The following is a 14,453-nucleotide window of genomic DNA, read 5'->3' on the forward strand; positions in this document are numbered from 1 at the left end:
AACCGTTTAATTAAAAATGTGGAAAATAGATTAAAATAAACGGGAAAGCGGGACGGGTAAGCGAAAGAGGTATCTTCAGGTCCTCGCTCCTCTCGCAATGACGTAGCGAAGGTTGTTGCACGTTCCTTCGACTTATTTTATTATACGTGGTTACGTGCCATCCAGAGCGATCATAATTAATGCACGATTACGATATGCCCTGCAGGATCGTCTCGCAAAGGATAGATCAGGTTCTGTTCTAAAGGGGCTGTCACAACAATTACTATGTATTAAATAATATTATTAATTAATTAAAAAAAAATCTTTTTATTATGTAAAAAAAATGTTAGAGATAAATTCTAAAACTTATTTTTTTTTAATTAAATTTCTTATTATTAACATCGACGACTGATTAAAAAATGTCCAGACTCAGTTTTCTGTTCCGTTCTAGTTTGAAATTATTAACGTTTGTCTCTAATTATTTTACTGCAAATAATATTAATATCGTGATAATGATACTTGTGTGAGAACCCCATAAGAATAGATAAGTAGATTCTGTCAGATTATGTGAGTGTCAAGATAATGTAAAAATGAGTTCATAATTACGTCCATTATACATATATATACAATGTATATAATGTTCATACGAGAATTTTAAAAAACTGATGAAAACATTCATCCGAGAGTACTTAAAACGTCAAATAGCCGTATTATAACATTATGCTGAACATTTGTCCAGATAATAATTAAGGGAAGTGCGTCAAGGTATTTTTTATTATTATTATTACTTTTCTCTTTTTTCATTTCGCGTTTACCTCGGGCAATAACACCGGTTCGGGTAGAAGAAATTGACTGCATTTAGCAGAAGTGCTACATTTGCAACTGTTGCAAAAATCGTTAATTTAATTGACGCACGCTCTTGATATTAAACGAGTCTGAAAGCTATACGCCAAGTAGAATCGCGAGTTTTGCAACGGTTGCAAAAGTAACACTTCTGCTAAAAGCGGCTATTGATTGCCTTCACAGACACAGGCGCAAGACTGAGATAGTGACTCACAGAACCAGACAGACGTGGTAAAGCTAGCAGACGATGAGGCATGCGCCGGTCGCGCGTCGAACATGGCGACGATAGCGTGCCTCTCGCGACGCGTGTCGTCGTATACGCAACGCTTTCGCAATGTCACGCGTTCGTACGTGTCGTGGCGTGCCGACCACAGCCTCGGGAGGATCCAGAAGGGCATCGGATTGCTGGCAGCTGCTTCCGTCACGCTTCTACTAGCGCAGCAGTGCTTGCGACCGAAGGTGGTGCACGCTTTAAAACCTCGCAAGGTACGCATAACAGAGTACAGTCCCGGCACAAAATCTCGCGTTATCAGAGCCAGTGGCGCGAACTTGAATGACGGGTCGCGACGCCACGTGGACTTACGTCCACGTGCGCGTGAATGGGCAGTGCATAGTAAAATTGCACGTCAACGCATCAGTGCGCGGCGATTCCTTAATGCCGCTTTTTATCATCGCATTTTTTTCAGGATCAATATTTATATCATTCAATATTAATCTTTTTATTTAGAAATAAAGTGGTGAGATTCAGAAATTAATTAATATCCTGTTGCGAGAAAAAATTCTTAGAATATTCAATGCGAATAATTTTACTTTGGAATAAAGTTAGCATCGGAACGTTAATGGAAATATTTTATGTGATGTTAAAATAAAAGTCTTATAAAGAAGGAAGGTATCGTTTACGCGAAATAATTATTCGTTCAACGAAACGAAAGGTAACGAAAATAAAAACGTTCTTTCTCGTCTTGCTGGAACTTTTATATCTCCGAATGACTTCGAGATCGCTAAATCCGCAAGACGGGCAAAAGGTAGGGAGAGAACGGTAGAGAAAGTGGAGAGATTCTTCGGCGAGTTTAAAAAGAAGTTTCGAACGCGTCCAGGAATGAAGGCGCCTGCGATTGATCTCGTTCGATCTTCGGTCGTGAGACCGGGACGTGTAGGTACGCCACGTTAATAATATGGCCCGGAGGAAGCAGATCGGCTTTTGTGTCAAACGATCTTCAAGTATATCGACGCCACGCCCTTCGAACGATCACACAGTCGATACGGCTTAACCAGTTTGAATCTTCGAACGTCTCTATTACGGCCTGAGAATCCTGAGATTCTTCCAAACCGTGGAACGCCAGACGCAAGGGAATGTACCGTAAATTATAAAATTACGTTTAGGCGACTTAGACCTGGTTGTATTAATTATTTTGGCTTTGAGTAAGGCTTCACGTATCTATCTTTGTTCTTTTTTTTTTTTTTTTTTTTTAATTTAAATAATATTGCAACTGAGCCTAATCAATGTGGTAATTTGTCACAAACATTTGAACGAAATAAAAAATAGTTTGTACAAAAATATTTTATGCAGCTCCAGCGCGAGCTGATAATTTAAAAAAAAAATTAACCGACGCAATAATTACTGATTAAGTTATGATTTAAAATTTGTTAAAATTTATTGCTTCTCCCGGCTGTTTTCTTTAACGAAGAATTAATTTGGAAAATACGGTACATTACAACATCCTTAACGTCAAGCTTTCAGTCACGGCGCACTGTTAATACCTCGGGACATTCACTAACGAGAAACTTCCCAACTGCAAGTTGAGTGTTGACATACGTGTACCATCGATCACGCGACGCTTTCGAGAATGCGGATGCCTTCTAGGGACATTCTTTGCCTTACAAAACGAGGCAGATAAATAGCCGGCACTTCGCGTCGCAGTTTGCAGCCGAGCTGCATCCCGTAAATGTAGATCCGAAGGGCACTCGGCCCTTCGGAGACACCCTAATCCGATTGCAACGTACCCTAAGCTGCTTCCTTTCCGCACCTCCCAGCACATGTACCCATTAATTATCGCGCGTGAGAACATGGGAAAGTTGTATCAAGCGTTCCTGACAGTCGCACACCGGATCTCATATCATTCGTGACCGACCAATTACAATTTTACGCAAATCTGGCATAGCTGGCACATACGTGGAACGATACTCTTACTAAAATATAATACGCAGCTAAAAATTCAAACGTTATCTTTTTGCCAAAAAAAAAAAAATTAATTAAAAAATTATTTTTTGATCTTAAAAAAATAAAGAAACGATATACGGCTTTGCTTCGACTTTCTAATTGAGAAACGTATTTTTTTTTTTTTTTTACGTACACATTTTACTTCGCGCGATTGTACGATAAATGTACATGTAATCGTGAACGCGTGCAGTCCACGCGTGACAACTCCGACGTACCTCGTCACATCGCGTCGACTTGTGTTAGAATGCCAAAGATATTCTTTGACTACGTCGCTGCCAAGAATTCGGCGAGAATAGGGCGGCAGCGGTAAGAGTGCCAAAATGTCATATTACGTGATACGACGCACGTCTGCGCACAATTTACGCGGAACATCCAAATTATTTCCCGCAGACAATTACCTCGAGACATGAGGTCATCGTGATATACGAATAGTCAGTACACTGGTACCTATCGCGTGAGCTTAACAACGTGCTATTACTTCCGGATGTAAATTCAATATTCGTACGATTCTTACGAGTGAGATCTTTCAATCGCGATTAAAATCGCAGGTTTAAACAATGATAAATATTATATATTTCTTGCAGCGTACGTTTACAAAGGCAGATCTTGACTGAAATAAGCTTTAACCGCTCTGTTTATCGGTTCTGTCGCCTTTATCCGAGTGCGTAGGTTGTTGCAACTTGCAGCGCGAGGCGGTCGATTGATATCAGAAGTGCGGATGTACATAGGTATGTCGCGATATCGTTGAATACGTGAAACACCATTTTACAAAAATTAAAAATAAAAGAAATAATCGAGAAAGCTATTTAACAAAATGCACGAAATATAATTTTTATTTATATACTTTTTTTTTAAATTAAATTTGCAAATTATGAAATTAATAATTGTATGTTGTTCGTATGTGTAATGCTATTCGTATGTAACGATTTTCTCAATGTTCTCACATTTTTTATAATATTTCTGGGTAACGCAATTTTGTTAATAAAAAATATCAAAGTAATATTAGCGTCGAAATAAAATGTGTTGATTTAAAACACCTAGCAATCTGCGGTCTATAATCTAAAATAGAGAACTGAAAGGCTTCCTCACTGCATTCCACGATGCGATCTTGAACTAGAGCGAGTCCTCATCATTTTCATCGAGGATAAATTGTTTAGCGGACGAAAGGGGAGAAATGTATCATCTGATATATTACGCATTATTAAGACATGCGGCACGACATTATCATCGAACGTCGCGTATGACGAGCGGTTTGCGGTAACTAATGGGCTGGGTCCTTTTATCGAGATGCTCTTATCGATAATATAATATCCACAAGTTCTTTCGAATCAAGATTCATTATAGGAAGACTTCAGGATGTATACATACGTAGAGAGATCAGAGCGCAGAGCAAAGCTCGTGCAACTAGAAATACTCTTTTTTTTTTTTTTTTTTTTAAAGATGTGTACTTATCTCTTTTAGAACGCGAGATATTTAGTTTTGAAGTTATTCGAGTTTTTCCTAATTAGATCAACCGATCACGATTAAAAAGAATTAAATTTATTTTTAATAAAATATTTAAAATATTTCGCCACTGTAAAAAATCAACGACTTCGGTAAGCACTCGAGCAATACATCTTTTCTTTCGTATGGCTAAGCAATCATTACACGAAGAACGCTTTGCGCCAAGATCGCCCTGCACGAGTTACGCGCCATTATTCACATCACCGTTTATGTACGTTAGCAGAAACATCGTCGCTCGTGTACGCGAATAATTCGGACGCGGGAGAGTGATCGATCGGCCGCGTATACCTTCATACGTATTATCGGCGATAAACGATAAATCAGACGCGGACTTCCCGACGCCGTACAATTAAAGATTCCAAAAGTCGTCAATCGGCACGTACGTGTGCACATACGTTATATTCAACGCCATGCTATCCGATACCGCTTGTCGATCTTTCGTAAGAAATTGAATAAGGATAATTAATATTGGAACACATCGAGTCAAGGTATCATTCTTAAATAAAAAAGAAACAGCCGTTCTTTCGCGTAATGATTTTCGCAGCAGTTTGGTTTAAGATAAATTTCTTTAAAAAATTTCTTTTCCGATTTAATTTTTTTCTATAAATTAAATGTCTCCTTCTTAAAAAAAAAAAATAATAATAATAATAATAACCGATGTGTGCGTACAGATTTTATGTAATAATATTTTAAGAGTGAAGCTGTTGATCTTAAACAATATAATTCTAAAACGAGTTGAATCAAAGTATAGAAATTTTAATATGTTGCAAATTTAGTTTTCATTCGTATTTATATTTAACTGAATCGTCTTTCGCATTGTTAATTCAACTTTCTATACAATCGTCTGCTTTCCAGATAGAGATAAATGATTTTTGCACTTTTACAAGCCCGTATTGCGGATAGCCTGGCTAAACATTTCACTACTGTCCTCGAACATGCACACAATGCGGTACCAAATGATAATCTGGCGATAAGGTACGGGATAAGAATTCCGACGCGGTAGGACACGTGAATGTGGTCTGATTAGCATGATAGTATCAGTCGCGTGGGTAGACGTCGACGTGGGCGTGAATGGATTTTACGTTCGATCGTTTTTCATGTTTATAATCAATTTGCGCGCATCGCACGTTAAGGTACCTGCGGTGAAACGTTAATCAAAGATATTTTCAATTGAGACGCGTCTCGACATGTCTCCGGCGAAAAATACGACGCGACATTACATCTGGTCTACTATTTTAATTTATCTCTGTTAATTTTCAATTTATCAGCTGAGCAAAGCTGCGTTTGAATTCATATTATTATAACGTTAACAGACATTATAGACGTAACGTCTTCAACATTTGTATCAAAGTACAACGTAGGAATCTTTGAATTACAACAAACCGTGCTACAACGCTTGTCCATCTCATAGTAATAATAGTGTCGACCGAAATTTTGGACCTCTGCCATTGCGAAAATCTCATGTCAGACTATCGCGAGTGCGATGATAAACTTAGAGTGTGAACTTTCCATACGCGTAAAAAAAATACTTGTAGTTGTTGAATCTTTAAATAATTACCCATTAAAAAAAATAAAAAAATCAAAATTTAACTTAAAAAAATTTCAACGATTTGATGCGCAACAGGCGGAGGGAGTGCAAGTGCATATGGAATATAAAATTTAATACAAATGTGAAATATAAATTAAAGAGACGCGCTCGAAATCGCGTGTTTCGGCACGGCCCATGTCTCGTCGGCCAGCATCGCGGCGATGAGTTAATGCAAATGAGCGCGCGCGGCGATTCGTCTAAATTAATTAACGCTTCCTAAACCACCGTGAAATTAGCGCTAGCGTGTGGGACGCGGTGCGTTGGGTGCCCATTATACTGGGCTAATGGACCGGCCGATAGCGGTGTGGGTGGCGTTATGGATATCCGCGCGTCTCGTGCGTCCATGGTGTTCTCATACGCGCGCCACACAGTTCGCATCGCGCCGTAAGTGGACGCATGCGAAGATTGCGAGGGTGGGGCTCTTGGTGCACGTCGCGTGTTACCGCACGATGTATCAACGGCGAAACAATGCCGGTATAATTGAATATTTTGAGAGGATTATGATTTAAGAACCGCCGCCGGGTCCAGCGGGAATCGCGCCTCTTTCACGACCACTCCCCCCTCGTCCCTTCCCGTTTTTAGCTCGCACGTGTACGTGGCGGTTAACTAAGTGCGCTGCATAGTGAGTAATAAATAACGATTTGGGAATCTTCGACGAGCCTCGTCCATCACCACGTGATTGTGAGGGATCGACGGGATAACCATCGATTTTGCAAATTCCCGACGTCGATACTTACGTTATGCAAATTTTATGTCAACGAGTTTGTCAGAGATGAATACGTCGTCCAGTCTTTTTTTTTTTTTTTAGTTACTTTTATCCGAGGATTAGAAATTTAATTTTGAATATTTTTAAATTATTACAAATCTAAACCGAGTAGTGTGTGACTTCGTGTAAAATTAATTAGGTACATTGGAGGATACTTCTTTTTATATATTTTCCAAATTAGAAAGTTAACGATTTGGGAAGAGAAAAAAATTTGCATGTCATATTTCGTATGAAACGTAGCCGATAATTTGTGAACACACCAGTCGTTTCGAACATGGGCGGTTTGATTGGTTCAAAGGTTGAAGGCGACGTAAGCGAGATATGGGTGTGCGAGAAAAGCACCGAATCAGTTAATGACAGAGCGCTATGCGATAATTTCAGGGTAGTTCACACGTAACACGCAACATGACAACGCTTCTGGTTGGTAACATTTTTGCAATACTCGCGGTATGAGATAGCTAGAAAAAATAAATTCTTACTCGTCGAACAGAAAAATATTAATATAAATATACGAAATGTTTCGAGCCCTTTTTAACAAGAAATTTAACAAGAAAAAATTTATTACGCATGCAATATTTGCACGTTAATTAAATCACTGCAATATTAAAAAAAAAAGAAACTAAACAAATAGTTAAATACCGTGCAGAAATGTTCGAACTTTATTTCTCAATTGTATTCGGGCAGGAAAAGTGAGCGGGTCGAGTATTAGAAATTTAAGGTGAGGCATCTACGGCGCTTAATCTATGGTACTTATATCGAGGAAAACTTGATCTTCATTCGAATATCCAATAAAGTAGACCACTACAAGCCCGCTCGGACATTGAGACGGTCAGGACCGGTAATAACCACTACTCTCTTCTTTGAATTGGAAGGATTGATTTTATCGTGGGGCCAAAGTCAAGTCTATGGGCAACCCCTTGAAATGTTTTCGTGACCGATTAACCCGGGTAGGACCTTCCTCGTATAAAAATGACTCGGACCACCCAGCCTACATTTACGCGGCTATCAATCTGATTTGAGTATTTCGGCTAGCACGAGGCAATATACTGCAACCTTGTTCACTGTTCGATCGAATCTGTCTTTTTTTTTTTTTTTCTTTCTTTTTTTTCCCCTTTTTCTCCGAATCTGTATAGTTGATATTACGAAAGATACGCGGAAATCGATTCACTTCACGTCGAAAGGCGAACGAGAATTTTATCAGATTTTGACGGACATTACATACCTCTTTAAACTTTACGTTAAATTTTTTTCAATCTTCGAAATAATCTTAGTTTCGAAATAATCTTATTTCTGAGTCTCCCTCAAGATATTCTCATTCAAGCAACGTTATTCTTTTTTTGCAAAATCACAAATCTGATTTCAATTTCCTTCGGTAATCTTGGCGCCATCGTATCTTGCCATAAATATTATGATCCGTAATCATCGTCCGTATTGCATTACACACCGACGACCGGACGTGTGTGAGTAAATGTGTTTGATGACCAGGTAAAAGGTGGTAAATAATTTTCGCATCGACACGTAACTTCGAAGCTTCGGATATTCAATACGTTCGACAGCGAATGCATTTTAATTTCAGATAAAATAACAACCCATTTGCAAACTTAACTAGCATTAAAAAAAAAAAAAAAAAAAAAAGTAGGAAACAAATTTTTGGACGATTTAGGTCATTTTAAATCAAATGTTGCTCTAATATTATAAAATCACCTCGCTGTTTATCTCGTGTATCGCCTGACCGCCGTGTAGAACCGGAGAAAAAGCGTAGTGCTTCAAGGTCTACCGCATTTTCTCCTCTCGCATGCTGACGCCTCCGTTTAACACCCATCCACAAAAATCGCCGTTGCCTCTCGCTATCGATTTAAGGCGAGAAACGAGGCGAAACAACTTGCAGGAAACAGTTTCTACACGGCCACGTCGCGTGCTCTTTTATTGAAAACCATAAGCATCTATGGCGAAGAGTAAAGAGAGGGGGAGGGAAAAAAAAAATAGAAGTAAACGGTATACATCTCCGAGGTGAGAACTCGGAAGACAAGAGAAAGATTCGAGTTGGGGGCCTTAATCACCGTGATGCAAAAGAACGACGAAGGAAGAGGTCCGGGAGGACGAAAAGAAGCGGCCTGGTCGCTCGCACTTAGCATAATGTGCTCACCACGCCTGTCATTACCCTCGACACCGCGAACATGCCAACCTAACACCCTGCGTGGTCCTACCCGGGTAGACACGCGAGGACGTGCCGGTACGCGTTGGTTAGGTGATGCCTCGCATTATCGCAAGAACGAACGTTATACGTCTGGAATATTAATTGGGCACGATATACTTAATTTAAATTAACCGAAACAATCGTATTTTTTTTTTCTTTTTCTTTTTTTTCCCTTTTACGTTTACTTTTACGTTTCGCCAGTGCGTCTTATTTCCGCGCTAGATGAACAAAATACATTTGTATTTATCAAACGTCGCTTTGTAATTGAAAGTAATCGTTATTTAAGAGATACCATCTTAGATCGGAACGGTGGCTCGTGTTGCCGTATCGAAGTAACAATGTGCCATTACTCAGGATTAAATAAAAGCAATCTCATGCGTGCGAGGTAGCGAACGATAATTTAACTAGGCGAGGAACACGATGACTCTTTCGAGCCGATGCGTTCTCAATGATTTGATGTTTCCCGAGCCGAACGTTTCAATCTAGCCGGACGAGGTCGTCGATTCACGTCGTTACGCGAGAGCATATCGTTTGGTACTCAAGTACAGCTTACCAGGCAATATATTAGGCGTATACGACTGCGTATACTTAACTAAAGGTGAATTTACGCGATGCACTTTAGATAATTATCTCGATTAAATAATTCGACATTTATTTGAAGAAGAGAGATTATAAAACTCAATAATGTTAATGCAAATGTAGAATTATTATTATTTTTTTTTTGTTTCTACGATGACGAATTTAAAAATATGTGCGATGTTTTTAGAATTAAAGTAAATATTTTAGTTTCTTTTTTTTTTTTTTTTTTTTTTTAACTACTTATAAGAACTTGAGAATAAGAAGAAAAAAGGATGATATAAATAACAAGCTTACGTACGAGCGTATATCCGGGTAATTTCACTAATCACAATAATTTGGTCTTATAGAGAGAAGATGACTTGCATAAAGCGGTAAAACTGACTACGAGAGAAAGGAGATTCATAAAATTTGCATCGGTAGTATACGATGGTCAACTGTACATGACTCCGCAAGACTTCCTCGACAGCGTTATCGATGCCGAGCCACGACGTATGTAATACAAATGTACATGTATGTAACACATTTTTACAATAATTAATTTCTGCATACGATCTCATATTTTTAGCGAGATTAAAAAGGCGCGTGTTAACGGATCAAGAGCTCGATGTTATGAGAAATTCGATTTGTTCACTACGCCACGGAAGCACGCGTATGTTCCGAAATTTACGAGACAAAGGTAATTATATTACTCTTGTAATTAATGTTTTAAAAGCAAAATAAAACAGCAGTTTTACAAGCACAGGACTTTCGTTTCCTTTATTATTATATTTTTTTTTTTGCCGTTAATTTTCTACGTTTTCGTAATCACAAAGAGATTTTATGGGGTGGCTACGATTCATATTCCTCTCGTTATATTAAGTACGAGCTAAACTACGCCGCAAGGGAGTATATTTAAAATCAGAATTTAGATACGTCCACGGGTCTCGGTTTTACTATTAAATTCTAAATTATTGATCCTCCCCGAAGGCGATGATTTTTTAAAAGAATATCTAAAATTTCGTAAGGCGTGTCTAACTCGCGTTTGACATATCCTACTTCCAGATGTCTCAAACGCATTTAATACTGCAGACCTCTCGTTATCTTTAAATGCGGATTAGCGGGAAAAATGAGGAAAGAATTCGACGAGGTTTGATGAAATTTACGGGATAGTATCATGCGTATAACGAGTATATAACGATTTGCTTCTCGAGATATCGCATAAATTTTTGTAACGTCTCCATCTTACAGAAAATATATATCCAATTTAAAGAATTTAAATTTTTAATAATTTAAATATAAATATATGTATACTACTTAAAAAAAAAGACGACAAACAGTAACACAATTTCTGCATTCAAGATTAATAACGTGCGCGCAAAATTATTTTAAGTAAATATACAACTTCTAAAAATTTTGTTTAATTACTAGACAATTAATTGTTCTTATTTCTACTTTCAGGAATTATTTCTTACACGGAATACTTGTTTCTCCTATCCATCCTTACGAGTAAGTTATCTACTGGTAGCTTTACTAGATTACAGTAATTTTATAACAAAAATAAAAATAAAAACTTATGACAATAATTGATCTCTCATTGCAGAGCCGAAAACTGGTTTCCAAATCGCCTTCAACATGTTTGATACCGACGGAAACGAAAGAGTCGACAAAACTGAATTTCTCGTGGTAAGACAACTAAAATCTTATAGACGCAAATTTTTAGTGCATGCACAAATATTTGAGCCAGTGGTAAAAAAAAAGAACTTCTTAATTTTTTTAAATTTTAGTCTTCGAAATAAAATTTAAATTTGTTTTACTGTGACAGCAAAAGAACAAATATTTTGTTCCTTTATTGCGATTTATTAAGAAGAGGAAAATGTTTCAGCTTTCTAACATTAAGGATTTTGTTTAAACATAACTATAAATCTATGATTGTACCAAACGAAATTTCATTTAATTCTAATTTGCACATGCTAGCTAGAATATTTAGGGGATGGATGTACCAAGAAGAAACTTCGAAACTATCGAAACTTTTATACTAATTATCGATTTACATCAGCCGAGGTTTTGTTGCTCTTATAGATTCGTCGTTTACTTGGTGGCAGCCTAAAAGAACGAGATCTCGACGAGTCAACAAAGCGTGCAGTGAGTTTCAGAAAAGTTTAAGAAAACTTTTCCTCGATCAAAACGATGTCGGAAGTTAAACATCAACCGATGTTTAGAAAATCAATATGGAGATCCCGTTATAATTCTTTCAGCTAAAGAAATCAATTTATCTAACGGCTATTCTATTTATTTCCTTGAGCCACTTTATTCTGTGGACGAAAGTTCTTTAAGTATTATTAAAAAATTATTTACAAATTATTTCTAATCTTTAGTTGCAAATATTTTTTTTTTTATATTTAATAATAATTATTAATATTTTTATTTTACTCATTAATCAGATGATTTTATGATTCTCGTTTAAAGTTAATACTTTCCTATTTATTTCAATAAATTAGTTACGTGCCATAATTGCACCGAGCGAAGAAAATCTAGGCAGGGCAAAACTTCGCGAAGTTCAACCGAATAAATCAAACCAAATCGTCCCATATTCTTACGTAAGTTTTGTAAAGTACATTATCAATTACATTTTGGAAGAGTATGTACTAATCTACCTTCATGGATATGTGTGCAGCGCAGCTGAATACAATCACTATCACTAACCTGTCTCAAATTTTTAATATCAATATTAAATGTATCAACATGCAGCTTATCAGTTTTATTATCGAAACACCTGGGCTATAACATACCAATAATCATTGCTCTAACACTATTCGCCACTTATTTCAGATGTACTAACATGTCCTCGGATGCCGAAACACTGCCGTCATTTTGCCTTTCTATCATGTAATCCTGATATATGTATCCGTTAGTAAAAAGTGTTGCAATTAATCGCGTCGACCTGTCGCATTAAGAATTATTTTGTCTCACGTCTACGACTTTGATACAGATGGAGAAGATATTCAGTCACGCGTGGAGAGGCCGTCATGGATGCGAAACTAAAGAGGAATTGGAACAATTACAGGAACGTCAAAAAACGCCGGAAGAAATTCAAGGCCAATTCATCGACGACGATCAGGTACCGCAATATTATTTACGCGTATCTTTAACTAGATGCTTTTTTTTTTTCTTTGTGTAACTTTTAATTTAATCTTTAAAATAAATCTATCAAACAGACAATAGTTAAGTCAACGGAAGTTTTATCGTAAATCAGAACTAATTTATGTTCCATTTGTCACGTAGGGTTTGCAACGACGTCATGCTGTGGACACCAGTTTGATGATACATTTTTTTGGCAAAGACGGCACTAATGAATTGAAATATGACGATTTCAAACACTTTATGGAGAATTTACAGCACGAGATATTAGAATTGGAATTTCATGAATTCAGCAAAGGGCATGACACGATCAACGAATTAGATTTTGCAAAAATTTTGCTGCGATACACATACCTCGAACCTGATGAGTAAGTTGAATAATTAAGAAAAAAAAAAATTACGTTTTAAGCTAAACATTTTAATAGTCGTCGAAATTAATTATACTAAGTGTTATGGAAATTTTTTTTAACTTACAACTGTATTTCTTTTAATTAATTTAACAGACGCGTAATAAATTTAACAATTAAATGTACAGGTACGACAAATATTTGGACAGAATGCTGGATCGAGCTGATTTGCATATTGGTATCACGTTCGAAGAGTTTCGACGCTTCTATCAATTTCTAAATAATCTGGACGACTTTTCGATAGCAATGCGAATGTATACGTTAGCCGATCATCCTATATCTAAAGGTACGCATTGATTGAGATGCTAATCGAAACCGATGTTTTATATCTGCTTGAAACATAGCTCTTTTGTTCTATCTCTTTAACATTGTATATTTTTTTAGATGAATTTCAACGAGCAGTAAAGATATGCACGGGGACTATGCTTTCGACTCACATAATAGACACAGTCTTCGCGTTATTCGATGTAGATGGAGACGGCCAACTCTCTTACAAAGAATTTATAGCAATTATGAAAGATCGATTGCACAGAGGCTTTAAGGTGAACTATTACGAGTTTTTACAGACACTTTCTGACATGTAGACTGCTCTTTTAAATAATTATTTTCAATAATGTAGAATGTCTGTTGTATAAAATGTAATAACGTCGGTGTGTGTGCGACTGTACTGCAAAACTGCGAAGAGATCTGTACGAATGGCTGTCGTTTTTCAGGCTCTATACATAGCATCATAATACTATTCGACAATATACATTGTATTAATAGGAATATTGCTAATCACTGTTGATTAATGTGAGATAACTCGACTTTTTATAGTCTCAACAACGAAATGAAGGATGGGAGGCATTCAAATTCTGCGTGAAACAAGAAATGAAAGCACCATAAAGAAAAAACCGTGATGGAATGCACAAGAACGTAAATGATACAAAAAAGATAAGAGAAGATAACTTACAGGAGCGCTTATTAATTAACAAAAATCTTATAAATGATGTACATTTTCTGATAACACTAATCGTTAAAAAATTATATCTCAATTACCAAAATGTTAATGTATATTAAAATATTTAATGTTTATTCAATATAACTTGTACATTATTTTAAAAACAAAGCTAATAAATTATTATTGTTAAATTAATTAAATGTTTTATAAAGTATGATCACCAATTTAATGACTACTATTTTTTTTTCTTTTTCCCCGAGTTATAAAATTTATCCCACACGCAGTAGTCCAGTTCTATGCTTGTGCTGCTATC

General features: G+C 36.8%; 1 protein-coding gene and 1 long non-coding RNA gene across 3 annotated transcripts in view; one reads left to right on the forward strand and one right to left on the reverse strand.

Annotated features, from left to right (window-relative positions):
• Nucleotides 1-14,453, reverse strand: part of LOC139102420 (uncharacterized) — a 101,177-nt gene that overhangs the window by 83,035 nt on the left and 3,689 nt on the right. The window lies entirely within an intron of this gene.
• LOC139102409 (calcium uptake protein 3, mitochondrial-like) lies at nucleotides 1,084-14,335 on the forward strand. Of its 2 annotated transcripts, XM_070656286.1 has the most exons (12): nucleotides 1,084-1,308; nucleotides 10,024-10,165; nucleotides 10,242-10,352; nucleotides 11,114-11,161; nucleotides 11,256-11,338; nucleotides 11,735-11,797; nucleotides 12,154-12,252; nucleotides 12,645-12,773; nucleotides 12,938-13,161; nucleotides 13,329-13,486; nucleotides 13,585-13,742; nucleotides 14,017-14,335. In XM_070656286.1, the coding sequence occupies exons 1-12, from the start codon at nucleotides 1,099-1,101 to the stop codon at nucleotides 14,083-14,085; spliced, it is 1,494 nt and encodes a 497-aa protein (XP_070512387.1). In that variant the 5' UTR covers nucleotides 1,084-1,098; the 3' UTR covers nucleotides 14,086-14,335. The 2 variants fall into 2 exon arrangements, with proteins under 2 accessions (XP_070512387.1, XP_070512388.1); XM_070656287.1 differs by lacking the exons at nucleotides 11,735-11,797; nucleotides 12,154-12,252.

The sequence above is a fragment of the Cardiocondyla obscurior genome, linkage group LG05 (assembly GCF_019399895.1).
Source record: "Cardiocondyla obscurior isolate alpha-2009 linkage group LG05, Cobs3.1, whole genome shotgun sequence".
NCBI classification, from domain to species: Eukaryota; Metazoa; Arthropoda; class Insecta; order Hymenoptera; family Formicidae; genus Cardiocondyla; species Cardiocondyla obscurior.